The 15000-nt window shown below is 40.6% G+C and overlaps 1 protein-coding gene across 3 annotated transcripts in view; it reads right to left on the reverse strand.

Moving 5' to 3' along the window:
• Window positions 1–15000, reverse strand: part of LOC137969872 (centriolar satellite-associated tubulin polyglutamylase complex regulator 1-like) — a 31129-nt gene that overhangs the window by 15979 nt on the left and 150 nt on the right. For 2 of the 3 annotated variants that reach the window (XM_068816264.1, XM_068816265.1), the window contains exons 1-8: window positions 14964–15000; window positions 12341–12369; window positions 10540–10613; window positions 9183–9313; window positions 8871–8955; window positions 4614–4699; window positions 2437–2674; window positions 1588–1697 (exon numbers count right to left, since the gene is read on the reverse strand). The exon at window positions 14964–15000 is cut by the window's right edge and continues 150 nt beyond it. In XM_068816264.1, the coding sequence (XP_068672365.1) occupies window positions 1588–1697; window positions 2437–2674; window positions 4614–4699; window positions 8871–8955; window positions 9183–9313; window positions 10540–10613; window positions 12341–12369; window positions 14964–15000 (790 nt within the window). The remainder of the gene's footprint in view (window positions 1–1587; window positions 1698–2436; window positions 2675–4613; window positions 4700–8870; window positions 8956–9182; window positions 9314–10539; window positions 10614–12340; window positions 12370–14963) is intronic. The other variant, XM_068816266.1, reaches the window with a different exon arrangement.

The following is a 15000-nucleotide window of genomic DNA, read 5'->3' on the forward strand; positions in this document are numbered from 1 at the left end:
CATCAAGCTGAGAGTTGACCCGAAACCATGGGTGCCGAAATCAATGTTGACACAACCAACCAATCAGCATCTTTGGTTCCCATGGTACATTCGTACATTTGAACTTGAGGCCGATGGAAAGTGATGAAATCTGTGAGAATCTTTTTACTGAATGAACCTTCAAAGAGATATAATAATGGTATTCCAGCTGTGAACTAAACGAAACTCTAATTCACTTCCCAGAGGAGGAGTCAATCTTCCTGGCTACAGGAAATTTGATTGATGGAAGTCAAAACACAGTTTGGCACTTAGCACTTTAAGGTGAGATTCCACAGAATTATGAACATTGCAGTAAACAGGGCCCCATTTACAGTAAACAAGGATTTTTTTCAGGCTTTCTTCCCTATCGTTTAAGTTGGTTCTTAACTGCACTAATTTCCAACTCTCATGTATACACCATGCCTAAAATAGGATGTTGTTTTCTGAATTTTTTTCTTAGTACAGATAGTACGTAATCACGTTAGTACATGCAGAATCTTCGGTTCATGCTATCGAATGGCGATTGGTAGGCCAAAAGGTAGCCACTGGTACACTTATCTCTGGGTACGCTATTAGCAATACACACCATTGGTAAGGGCAGTTTACTGCCAGGGCATATGGCAAGGCTGTTGCCTAACAGGAGCCCGGTAGCCTGGGGCTCCCAAAGAATAGCTCTGGGCGCCTTAATTTTTCACAGCAACACCTTTCGCTTCATATGTTGGGCTCCTAAGTTCTCAGCGTTTAGCTCTGAGGGCCCCTTTAAAATTTTCTTAGGCAGCAGCCTTGGCATATGGGTTAGTACTTTAGTACCAATGACTAAGAGTAAAAAGTACAGTCCGACCTCTATTAAGCGGCTACCCTCGGGACTTTGAAAAGTGGCCACTTAATAGAGGTTGGCCGTTTAATAGAGGTACAATATAAATTGGATAGGAATGTCACGACATATCACCCGGCAGTACGTGGCCTAAAAGAAATTTTAATGAATAAATGGGTTATAATACAAAACCAGCCGTTACTGAAAAGCATCTATACTAAACCTCCGATTATATCATATAAGAAAGGCAAATCCCTAAAAGACACGCTCGTTAGAGCAAAAATATAATTTAAGGCTAAAATGCATCGCTATCAAAACTCACTAGGGGAGTCCGTGCAGGCCTGTCACAATCTTTTGTTTTCGCTTGTGACTTGTTATAGTAGAGATTAAATCACGGTTCTTGTTTTCTTGTTGTTATCAGTTATCATCTTGTATCATCTGTCAACATTTCGCTAGGAAAGATAATTTGCTGGCTGCTTAATGGAGGTAAAAAACCATATAAATGTTACACTTGCGACAGCAAAAAGGTGGCCGCGGCCGCTTAATGGAGGTGGCCGTTGAATAGAGGTCTTAAGTACAGCAATTTACTGACAAATAAATCGGGACTTTGGAAAGTGGCCGCTTAATGGAGGGTGGCCGCTTAATAGGTGGCCGCTTAATAGAGGTCGGACTGTACATAAAAGGCTCTTTAAAAGGCAGCATATGCTCACGTATTGTAACAATGGCTAAAAAACTCAAAACATAAGATTACTCACCAATACTTGCATTAACACCTTCATGTTTTGCCAAGCTAATGAGAAAGCCATAAAAGGTGACACGATCAACACACGATAAGAGGTCTTTGATTACATCAGCAGGAGGACAACTACGAAGAGAAAAAATTGAAGAATTGAGCTTGGAGAATGATTTGCTTCAACCTCATACCTCTAGCAAAATAAAAATATTGCTTTTTAATAATTTCGTGCAAAACACATGAGAGGGGAATTACAAAACATCTCTTTGGTTTTAAAGAGATTCGGGCATTCTCTTTGTATGCTTGTTTGCTGGTTAATTAGTGGTACATGTACATGTGCACTGTTTTCACACTGCATCAGTGCACTCCATAACTCTGCGGCAATCACATTTGCAAGTCACGGCTGCTGGCAAAAGATGCCACCAGGAGAAACGGAGCTTTTTTATGTAATGTAATGCAATTTTTTTACCCATGGAACACCTTAAGAGCATTCAGGAGCTCATTCAACATGGGCCCATGCTTTCCGGATCAAATTGGAATTTTGCAGTGTTTGCTTTTTCTGGATAGGAGGAAACCGGAGTACCCAAACCCTCTCGCAGGAAGAGAACCAACAACAAACTCAACCCACATGTATATGAAGCTGGGACCAGGAATCGAACCCGGGCCACATTGGTGCAAGGCAAGTGCTCTCACCACTGCATCACCCCTGCTCCCCTTATTTACATGTGTTACTTATAGGAAACAAAGAGCAACGCAGCCAAAAAAACACAGAGCATTTGTGTTATTAAATTCTCAATAACATGCAAAAACTTTTTGAGCAACATTTAAAAAAAAAACACCAAAAAAGTCAATTATGACAATTAATTTATACCTGAAAGCATTATTGCTAGTATGTAAAATTTGTAACACAGCTTCTAAGAAAGAACGCGCATCCACACCATCGATAGAGTTACCAAGCCCCTCATCATGTGTCGTGTTGGAAGCTACCGGTATTTGAGACTTGTGTTGGGGTGGTCCTGAAAGTGTAGGTACTGCTACAACAATCTGACCAGGTCTGTAAGTGCCTGATAGCAAGGCCTGATAAGTACTATGGAGTTTCTCTATGAACTCTGTAAGTAGGATTCACAATAAAAATGACTATTGTCTTCCAAATACCCAATTTCAACATACCGTAAAATTCCGAAAATACGCCCCTCCGTGTATAAGCCCCTCCAAATATACGCACCCCAAAGCGGCAATGCAAAAAACCCTCTGTTAAATCGCCCCTTCAAATATAAGCCCCCCAGGAGCTTGTACTTAGAAAATTGCCCTCAAATACAAAGTAAATCAAAGCAAAAATGGTAAATTTACTTCCAACTATATATTATAAGGCTAGCCCAGTTGATTTGGAAACACAGATTTCCCTAAGTAGATAAGCCCCTCCGAATATAGGCCCTTCCAAAAATAAGCCCCCTCGAAAAAAGGGCCTTTGAAAAATATAAGCCCCAGGGCTTATTTTCGGAATTTTACAGTACCAGTTATAATCTAGCATTTTTGAAAGTGCGATGTAGTGCATTTCCTGAAGTTTTCAGTCATGTAATTTCATGCCCTGAAATTTTCCAGAAAATTATTATTAACTTAACCCTTTGACTCTCAAGCTGGCCTGAATTGGCCATTCTAATTATTTTACTCTGTCTAACGCCAGACGATTTTACTAGTCTAGAGTCAATGGGGAACCCCCAGGGAGTCAATGGGTTAATATGAGCTATTTATGCCAAAATGGGGTTAACCCTCTGACGTCCAAACCACCCTAAGCCGGCCAGACTTAGTATTTTACTCTGTCTAATGCCCGACGATTTTACTCGTCAATGGGGAACCTCTAGGAGTCAATGGGTTAAGCATAGTAACACAAAACGTTTTACAGGAAAGGTACAAAAGTCAGACTGGATAAACTCGGATTGCTCACCTTGGATCGCATGAAAAACAGTTTTAACCGCAACCCCAACCCTAAAATCATTTGACATTTGCGTTGTCAATTTTTTTGTCAATTCAAGGTGAGCAGTCTGGTCCGACTTTTGTACCTGTCTGCTCTTTGTACACAAGGAGTCAAAATTAGTTGACAGTGGCAGTCATCGTTGCTGTTGCATTTGAAGAAGCTACATGATATTTAGCTAGTACAACAGATTCATTTGAAGAGCATTAAAATGAAGCATACTACATCATTTGTGGAATTTGGGGTGAACTACTTCCGGTAGTTTGTGTCAGTGAGGATTAAAATAGTACATTGTATTACATGTATTTAGTGATCATTAGTCAATAAGTAAGGACAGACATCTGTGATATAAATACATCAGTGGTGTTTGACAGACGCTTTGCCCTATCTTGCTTTGGTTGAATTATACTGAGTGTTACACTGCGGGCCAATAGAGTGTTTTCATTCGCATGATCAGTAATCTCGTTTTTCCACCGAAACAAAAGAAAGCGTTTGCATGATAATAGAGCTCAATTCCCGAAGGATTACGTAACAGTAGTTGGGTACACCAACATGGCTGCCGTTCCATTGTTTAGGTACACCAACACGGCCAAAATGATGTCAAGTAAAAACACTGCAAAGGGCCTTGCTTGTTCACAGCCTTTCCATCCCCTTTAAAACAGTCACTGTTTTGCTTTACCTGATAATACGCCTAAACCCGATACGGGTAAAACACTAGAATATACATAATAAAATAAATTCTATTTAATCAATTTCCACTTATAGCTTTCTTTCGAGCTCGGTGCTCCTTTTGTCGTTGGTAAGTTGCAATTCGATTTGCATTCACAATTCCACAAACATTTCCAATGGTTCTTCTCCAGAGTGGTCGGTCGACAACCAAGTCTTGCCATCGATCTAAGATTCTTCCAGACTTAAGAACACTTTTACAGGTGTCCTTGTAACGCAATTTCGGTCGACCAACAATTCTTAGTACCTGATAAAGGTACTAAGATAACCAATGCAAGAATGTTGTTAGCTGACGTTTTGAGCATTTGCCCTTAGTTAGAGACAATGCATGTCTGGAAAACCATGCTCACCTTCATAAAAGAATTGTGTCTGGAAAGCATAAAGAAAATCAGCAAACGACATGAGACAATCAATTGCATCTTCCATCAAAATAATCCTGAAATGTGAAATGCATAATGTGAATCCTCTTCCCTTTCCTACCTAAAACAGTGCCTTATAGTTTTAACCTGGACGATTTAGTCTTGCTGTATTTTGGTGAACCCACAGGGTGAATCAAATACAAGAGACGAGAAAAAAATTTACATTCCACTTGTTATACTACACACTCAAATAAATTGTACATTAAGCTATTTATTATCCAACTTTGAATTGTAAACAACCTAGAACATTTGACAGATCTGTATGTGACAAGCACAGGGCAAATGTCAGCACCTCAACTAGTCAAACCGGTTTCTACTGAACACATAACTAACTATACAAATATTGTGGAATGCACTTGTTTCGTGTGTTTCTGTACAACTAATATAGTTGGATTATAAAAGAGTTTATTGCAATTTATTGCAACATTAGATTACATGTATCCTTTAACAAATCAAGATTTTTCATTGATATTTAATGGAGGGGACCTTCATGGGCGAAATTTTTGCAATTTCTTTTCTCATATTAATGTCAGTGTTCCTTGGTATCAACATAATTAGCTTTTAAACGCATCACACAAGGCGCAATAGAAGAAGACAACAGACGTATTGGCGTTTTTCGAGGGGAACACTGTCTTGTGACTGGTTAGCCTATGCGACTTCCAGATTGCGTGACACAGAACAACCTCACTTATCTCTCCAGCACTATGAGCTGAGTGGTAAACAGCACGTGCTGGATCAGATATTAAAGAGTATTGGTTAGTGAGCAATGTACAAAGGCAAACAAGCCAACAAGCTTGTGGGAAGTGGCTGCGCAGACTTAACCACCACAGATGCGTCCAAGGCCACTGCATTCACCCAAGCCAAACCAGCCGAAACTGAGACTTACACATGTGAAAACTTAGGGGTGACTGGTAGCAGTCGGAACACCAGCAACCAAGTACCTTAATAATCTGGTACACCAGCAGCAGCAGCTGTGCAGCCCCAATGCGGAAGCTATGCCCCTTAAGGCTATGGTGGGGAAGACCGACCACCATGGCGCTATTCCGGAGAAGTTGAGCAACAACTCGCCTGGTAAGATAGCGGTCGGATTGAAAGCACAAAAGTGGTCCCTGAGGAGGCGTGGTTAGGAGGAAATATGTATGCATGGCCATAACGGCGCAAATGGGGGAAAAAGTACGAATAAACATGAGGCAGTGCCCTCGCTGGAACGCATCGGTTTTCGACGACTTTATGTGAACTGTCATGTACTACGGGCAAGCAAGATTGAGATGGAAACAAATGCAATCAATAGAAAAATCGGTGCTGGAACGAAACTGACTGATACCAGGGTAAGTAAACTGGCTACAGCAGAGAAATGCAAAAAACGCTAAAGTAAAAAAAAAAACCTAAAGTAAAGTAAAAACGTCTAGGACTTAGCCAGGACTGCAATATAGGACGGATGGTGCAAAGTACCCCAGGGGTAACCGGTTGGCGACGAATTTGTGCGCTGCCCTGAAATCGGAGAATGCCATTGAGAACCTTGCACAACAGAAGCTTGCCCTTTATGGGATTGGGAAACCCCGCTGTGATATGGAGGTTACGAACCGCCGCTAAATAAAGTTTAATTGCGCAGTGACGTACCGATCTGCTTAAATAGGAAGCAAATGAGTGTACCTTCAGAAGCTGGTAAAACTTCCCCTGAAGGGCTTTGGAGACCGTTCATGAGGCAAAATGTTAAGAAACGCTTTTCCCCAGTGCTGTAAGCGCGATTCATATTCTTTGCAGGGCCCCAGCTAGCGTAGGTTAGGGCCTCAGCCTTCAAAGGGTCGTTAGCAAAGGCGGGATGGCACAAAGGAATGTGGTCTGCAACGGGGGCGAGAGCCCAAAAACGCTGCATCTGAAAGGGGAGAGCGCATCAGTAGCACCATTAGAAACCCCCGGAACATGACGGGCCCATACCAAAAAATTGTGTTTCATAGAAATGAGAATTGCCGGTATAACACCGTACCAAATCCACAGTACGCAGGACCTTGGAATGCCCTGAATTAATTGTAGAGACCACAGATATCACACCAGAACTGAAGGTATTTTCCCTGTGAAAAAGGGGTGCCATATTGCACAGGCCACAACGATGGGGAAACGTTTCTGCCACCCAATGCTAAAGCACCCACTAACCGCCAAAACCCACCGAGCTTGCAGCATTGGTATAGAGCTCGAGGTTCGGGGATGGGGTACTGGAGGAGTCGAGGAAGAAGGAATGCCCGTTCCAATCGCTAAGAAAAACCTTCCACATATTTATGTCCTTAAGGAACTCCCAGCTAAGGCAGATATAGTGGAAGCAACTGGGGACCCCTCTGGTCAGATTGATTATGCACTGAAGTAAAGTTCTGCCTGGAACAACTACCTTACATGCAAATTGAAGGGAGCCAATTAACGACTGTAGCTCCACTAAGCGCACAGAATGGCGTTTTGTAAACGAGGCTAGGGTATCCTGGATGCATGTTAATTTATCGTTGAGGAGGCGAACCTCCATGCAAACCGAGTCTAGGACAATGCCCATGAAATCAAGGACTTGAGAAGGGCCTATAGTTTTGTCTCTGCAATGATCTCCTTGATGGCAGCGCATTGGGCTGGACTTAGGGGAGTCGATCCGTTGTGATTTTCCACAGGCGGTGCTGGGTCATCAAACAACTTGCCGATAGAAGAGGATGGGTCTTTGTCCGACTGGGCGCTGTCTGCGATATCTTGTTCGTGGACAGGTGTGGACGTGTTTGGACCTGATTATCAGAGTTTGCTCGCGTGTGAACGGCGTTGGAAGTCGAGCAACGGCGACTAGTGGTTGCCTTCTTGACCTTAGATGATTGCTTTTGCCCACAGGTGACTGCCTTGGAGGGATTGCTGAACAAGGCAGTTGCAAGCCCAGCGGCAAACTGAGCTGTTGAACGCATTATGGGTAGTTTGAGAGCCTGTAAACTAAGCTGCAGTACTTCACTCGATAATTTTAGGAGGTCTCCCTTTTTTGCTGTGGAACGACTGTGGCTGAGAGCAGGACTAGAACGAACCATGATGAAAAACTTTTAAATTAACAAATTGCAAGCAGCTAGTTGGTTTACTATAGAAGACAAACTGCCCAGTGAACCTTGGATGGCAAACTTGAGGCTTTTATAGCTAGACTCTGCCTATTAAATAAATGTAGCCAGTTGTATAGGTTTTGTTACGCAGCAGGTAGGCATTACATGTGCTCTTTAGCAGTAACGAATGAGGCCTTTACAGATTTGGCCAATGCAGGTGTACGCTACAAACTGAGATCTAGGAACGAAGTCTTTATGTCCTCATTTATTTACAACAAGACCATTGATTTTATGACCTTGAACGACCGAGTACAAAGAAGACAAAGATAACTAACGCAACATATGAATAGCCCCTTTCAGTACGGCCACGTTCCATTAACCATATTTTACTGATGGGGCAGTAAAATCTCATTAGTAATCAATACTATTTAACTTCATTTTCTGAAAAAAATATTTTAAAAATGTTAAGCAAAACACGAGTTATTAACAAAAACATATTTTTGCCGCCTCTTTCTCAGTCAGCAAAGGTAGGAAAAGCCAATGCTAAGGAATTGGTCTCGTATTTTGTGGGAAATTATCCATGGTCTTGAATTTCCAGTCGCGTTGTTTGTCATAATTAAACATCGTCAAAATGTTTCACACCTTGACGTCGATTTACACTCTGGGAATATGACATTTTCATAGGAAAGGATAAACAAGAAAAGTGTCCATGGGTAAAGCCTAAAAAGAAGCGTGCTTGTAAAAAAGATGAAAAAAAGAATAAAATTCTTGCAGTTCATCCCAAGGGACTATGCAAGACATCTCTTAATGTGTTCCCATTGGCTGTTGTTATCTGCTTTTCTATTTTCCTCTTATGGCCTTGCTAAAAATGCTCGAAAGTTCCATCAATACATACACAATAATAGACATAAAATTTTCAGTAACTGGAATATGAAGCAAACAAAATGGCAGCAGCACACGCTGAATCGCTGACAAGTATGAATGTACGCATTGACTAGACCCAGGCTCTCTCTAGTTTTGGCTAGAAAGTAGAACCTCAGAAATAATAAATAAATCTTCAGCTGTTTCTCAGTAAATCTCATCACTTTAGACAGAAACTCCAATGATAAGTTCATTTTTTTATGTACAACGTACTCACCTTGCTGTCTTCTGAACTGGCTCCAGAGGAAAATCAGGACAAAGAAGGCAAATTAGGGAATGATATTCTTTTGCAGATAATAAGTCTGTATAAAAAAAAGCTATGTGATAACATTTTTGCTAGATATATAAAGAAAATTATCCATTATTATATCTTATTTGCATGAAGCTGAACACCAAAAACGGTCACATCATTTTACTAAATTAGTTTCAAAATTAATAGAGAATCCTTGCAGTACCAGGCACACTGACCTGACAAGATTACCATAATTATGATTCATGGGTACAACACTTGCAAAAGATTCATTATTACCTCCATTCTTTGCTATGTGTCGGAAGCATTTCCAGAATACTTGTATGAAAGATGCTTTGTTGTGGGGTGTCTTTTGTATGTAACTGTATTCCCTGAAAAGGGTGTGATTTCCTTGAACAACACTTTTGAAGCTGTAAAAGGAAGAAAAGGAAGAATAGAACTTCATAACTACACAATGTCACAATCCTCATCCCTTACTGCCTTCAAATATATGGCAATTTCAGGGGCTGCGGAGAGGGAGGGTCTGGTGGGGGGAGGGAAACTTTAGCCCTCCTACTTTTTCCTACAGTGTTGTTTTCTCCTAAACTTCTTCCCCCTCCCCTCAGACTCCCCACACTTTCAAACATACTCCGCAGCACCTGACTTTTCCAAGTTTTGTCTGGGCCTTTGAGAATGCATGGATTAGCATATAAGAAGACTTTAAACAGGGTTGATATGAAACAAAAACGTTGGCCTCATAGTTAGAGCGCTCGACTCTGGGTCGAGTAGTCCGGCTTCGGGTCCGGGCCGAGGACATTGTGTTGTGTTTTTGGGCAAGACACTTTATTCTCATGGTGCCTCTCTCCACCCAGGTGTATAAATGGGTACCGGCGAATATGTAACGCTGGGGGTAACCCTGCGATGGACTAGCATCGCATCCATGGGGGAGAAACCGGAGATAACCGCCGGCCTGATGGGCCTTCTGGCTCATAACATACACTAATTACCCTTTTTCTTTTACATGAAACAAAAACTACGATTTCTCAAAGACTGACAGCCAAGTTTAAGTGGCAAAAGAGGAAAATGACTTTTTCTGATGGTGACAAAATGCAGCAGAATTACTATAATTATTATTAATCACATGATTCTAGTGCAATTTGGAATAAATACATGTAAGCACAAGTAAATTACCCTACGCCCTAATTTTGTATGTCTTTGAAAATATTTACAGTGCTTATTTATTCCAAATTGCACAAGAAAAATCATGCAATTACTTTTTAATCCTTGGGGTAATCATGCAAAATTTCACCTTTATTGTACTAATTTCAACTATTTGCACTCTTTTTGGGAAGAATTGATGTGCTCTCAGCCAATCAATGCCTTGAAATGTTTGGGGATAGAATACAATCTTGTTCATTGATAAACAAAAGAATACTATTCCATACTGACTAAACAACTAAAATGAGCCTTTTTGTGTAATAAATTAGCTAAATCTTGAAAAGCCAAACCTATTAATTTTATGTACAAAATGGACTGCTGAGTCATCAATGTAACAGACTATAGTTATATGCAGCCAGGGGGCTTTCCCAAAGTCACTGCAACAAAGTAGGCAACTGGAAAAGGGATTAAATAAAATTAACATTCTTTTAATACATACTAGTCACTTAAGAAACGAGCTGGGATGACTCTTGGATTCTCTTCCTTATGTTCCAATAACTGAGAAACAGCATCCTGCCGATTTCAACATATTTCATTTAGTGTGGATACTCTAAAAAATTCCCTGATTAAAATATAACACCAACATGTAATCAATTTTCAAAGGTACTTTTCCCCAAAACATTTGGATTCCATAAACCAGCTGTCTTTAATACTTAAAGGGAAAGAGGTTCCCTAGTGTCAAGCCTACACCCACTCAGATAGAATTCTTCCTTGATGGTTAGCAAACCCTGCAACCCAACCACAAGCTCCCAATACACAGAGGCCAAGGAGTACGTTTCAAAGTGGAGGGGCTAGGTTTTGGTATGGAGCATGGTAGTGTGAGGGGAATATACCATACTCCCCTCTCACACACGCAGAATCTTTGGTTATGGCAGTGCTTAGTATGCTAGTACTAGTCCTAGTGCTATTCCAATTTTTAGGCTGATTGTTCATCCGTTGTTTGTATACTTAGAACGTACATGTAATTCCGCTAGTACGAGACTGCTATTCCGATTGTCAGGCCAATTGTTCATCCATTGTCCGTATACTTAGCATGTAATCATGTTAGTGCATGAAGAATGTTTAGTTATGGAGGCGCTTACTATTCTAGTACTAGTGCTATACAGATTGTTAGGGCAGTTGTATTCACGCTATTGAGTGGCGATTACATGTAATAGGCTAAAAGGTCCACTTGTATGCTTATTTTGGGGGTTTTGGGTCACCTGGTGTGCTAGGGGTCTATACGCTCTTATAGGGAGCTTTAGCAACAACAACGGCGACACCAACGGGACCGTCACAAATTTGCATATTCATAGTGGGCAAAAACAACAGCTTTGCATGCACTACCTGTGCATTTTTCACTTTTGTCCATTTCTTTGCCGTCGTCAGCAAAACAACAACGTGAAATAACCAAATTTGAGGTTTTATGGAGGATGTCAGCACCTGGAGATAAACTTAAATTCATTTTCTTCCCTAAATATGAGGCACCCCTCACAAAGTTTTCATTCCAGAGACCAGAGGGACTGCCAAACCTTTGTCATATTAAAAAACTTGGAATAGTCGTGAAGTGATTGCAATAATGAGAATGCATGTTTTGAGATGACGTTCTTGTTGCCGTTCTCGTTGTTGCTGCTAAAGCTCCCAAGGCTAGTAATACTCGCTATTGGTAAGGGCAGTTTACTGGGCATACAGAAACATATAAGTACTTTAGTACCAATGACCAAAAGAAAAAAGTACACAAAAGGTTCCTAAAACAGGCAGAATGTGGAGGGGAGGGAGGAGTGGTTTAGGAGAAACCAACACCATTGGAAAAAAGTAGGGAAGATACTGCCTCCCCAGCCCCTCCCTCTCTGTGGCCCCAAATACACTGATTAGAACAGCATGAGGAATGTTACAATATCCTTCTGAATGATTAAAAGACAATAATGTTAAGGCGGCCAAGAACTCAAAGATTTAGCAGTCATGTAGTTGCAATTCTCTTCTCCTAAAGTATGCACTTGTGAGTTTGACCACTCACCATAAGGACCAACCAAGCTCATGACATCTAACTTCCTTAAAATTGTCATTTGGCTGAATGCACGAATGAGTTTCTAACAAAAGAGTTGGAAATTTGGGTGGTGGCCTCAAAGTATGTCAAGGTCCTTAATTAAAAAAGTGGCATACCAGTTACGGCAAGTTTGGGAGTAAAAACAGCACTTAAAATTCTAGCACATAAAAATGTAAACTCTTTCCTAATTGCACTGGTATGGGAAATTGCTCACCTGAAGATATGTCAAGACATGGTACTTTGCTGAAAAAAAAATGTTAGTACAATTTTATTAAGAGGAGATTACTAGATGAATTATTTAGATGAAGGATGTTGTGTTCACAATTAACGGTGTCAAAGTGATATTTGGTCTGTTATTAGTGATGACATTATACATACAATATTAATTTATGTGCATCTCTCACTCTCTCTGCATCTTTTCATTTGAAGCTCACCAGCAAACTGGGATTAAACAAATTACCGGATTTCTGCCATCTTTAAAAGTAACATAAAAAATGCTTTGATACCCATAACGTTACACAAATATACAGTTTGTGAGCAATATATTCCTTCCTCCCTCGTCAATCATCAGTTTGAATGTCTGTCATGAACTAATCCAGCCGCACAGGTTAACTTACCCACAAGTTAATTCCCACACTGAGATTAACTGGCCCACACATTCAAAGTTAAGACAATCATGTACCAGTAAATGTATGTATGACTTGTAGGTTCATTATGTAATGTATAATTATATCTGTGGACATGTTAGGCTCAATTACCAGCCACTGTTTTGGGAAATGAGCCAGCGCTCACTCCTGAAATCACGGCTCGACGTGCGAGTGACGCATTGTTAATCACCCCCAATCAGAAACTTGCCTGCATAAATCGGTCAGACATGAACTGTATTTTTTGGTTCAAACTGTGGCTGCGAAAATATTCTTTCAACTCATCTGTTCAAGGTTTATAGTGCTTTTAAGGTGGGAAACATCCAAGGTTTCGACAACAGAAAGTGTTCAAGAAGCTGGAGAATGGGGATTGTGTTGCTTTCTACCGCCTGAGTTCGGAAATTTCACTAATTTTCCAGTAGGCGCCAAGGTCAAAATACAGCTTTCAAATCCATTGCTATTTTAATTTCTCGTTAGACTTTGTAAATGTAAGTAAAATTCCTCAAGATCAATTGAAATTACTGCTGAGTTTATTGGTGGCAAAACGAGGGGCCGATGAGGTCCACTGAGAGCTGAGCCAAAGATTTTGTCGATGATTTCCGGTTGAATTCAAACTCACATTGATCATTTAACCACAAACTCAAGCTCATATCATCTGGAAACTTTCCACAGACATTTTATGCATTGTCGTGTAATTACCGTTCTGTTAAAATCAATGTTTTGGGATGTCTAATGCCACTTTCCCGCAACTATTAACTTGGCATAATAATTCATAATTATGAACTTCCGGCACAGACACAATCTATCGCTCACGCATCCAGCCATCTCTTCTCGGGGAGGATACTGAACTCGAGTGAGCGGCGGAAATTGAGCCTATGTAAATGTCAGATTTCACATTTTGGACTAAAATTAACATTAATTTTGTTTTAGAGACATTTTGGACAGTTCTTTAAGTTGAATTCTTTCACGAACTTTGTTGTTTCTACCATGCCATGCACTGGGACTAGTTTAGATTTTCAGGGGTTTGAATCCCCCGCATTTGCATTAAAGAAAAACACATGCTTTTTGATCAATAAAATAATTGTTGTGTGTAGTTTCCTCATGAACTGACCTCGGTTATTCCCCTTTTCTAATTTGACAGTACATGTTGTTGTTTACACTTGGTTTAAAATTTTTCAAACCAGCTCAATAATGACTTTTCTTTGCTGATAAAATATTATCAAAATCTGAAAGAGAGGAAAATCAAAACTGAACTGGTTTAAAAAATTTTGAACTAAAGAAAGTTCTGACTTAACTACAGAATACAGGGCCACCTATTTTCATATCATTGACTAACAAAAGCTCCCCTTGTTTTGTGTCTCGTTCTACAAAATCTTCTAACTAATTTGCATGTGCTGGCCCTGTGTGGCCCTGTATTCCGTAGTTGCTCCAAAAAACTTGAAACATACACAACTTAACTGAATTGGGCTAGTGTAGGCAAATTAACTTCGAAGCTGTGGATAAGTGGAGGGTGTTACTGCAGGTTGTGGGTTACGGTTGCAGGTCATCACTCATTGTTCCCCCATAGCTGAAACGACCCAAACCTTTACTAATGCTCACATTAGGCCCAAAAAATAATTTTTAAGCTTAAGGTCAGCATTTTCATAAAACATAAAGGTTTGGGTAGTTTCAGTAAAACAATGACCTGCAACCTGCAATAGGCCTTTTGCAACAAACGATCACATGGTACAGAATCCGCCATGCTAGAGGGCAAGCTCATTATTATTCCCCCACTGGGACATTAAAACAAAGGCAAGTCAAGCTTGACTGGTTCAGGTCTCTAAAATAAAGGCAAGTCAAGCTTGACTGGTTCAGGTCTCTTTGTTTTAATGTCCCAGTGGGGGAATAATAATGAGCTTGCCCTCCAGCATGGCGGATTTTGTACCATGTGATCTTTTGTTGCAAAAGGTCTATTTACACCCTCCGGTGGACAAGTTGACTTCAGTGTGAGCGAATTATACTAGTCTGTGGGCGAGTCAACCTGAGGGCGAGGCGCCCGGCTACCAGCAGTTTCTGCTTGCACCTCCTGACTCCTACCAGAGCATTAAAGAGTAAATTTCAGCTTGACGTTTGCAGTTTTCCGTAAACGCGGAGCTGTATCTCATTATATATCTTAATGAATTACCAAAGACTGCTACAAACGTAAAGTCACACCTAAGTACTGATCCGCTGACAGAGCAAATCTATCGCT

The sequence above is a fragment of the Montipora foliosa genome, chromosome 9 (genome assembly GCF_036669935.1).
Source record: "Montipora foliosa isolate CH-2021 chromosome 9, ASM3666993v2, whole genome shotgun sequence".
Classification (NCBI taxonomy): domain Eukaryota; kingdom Metazoa; phylum Cnidaria; class Anthozoa; order Scleractinia; family Acroporidae; genus Montipora; species Montipora foliosa.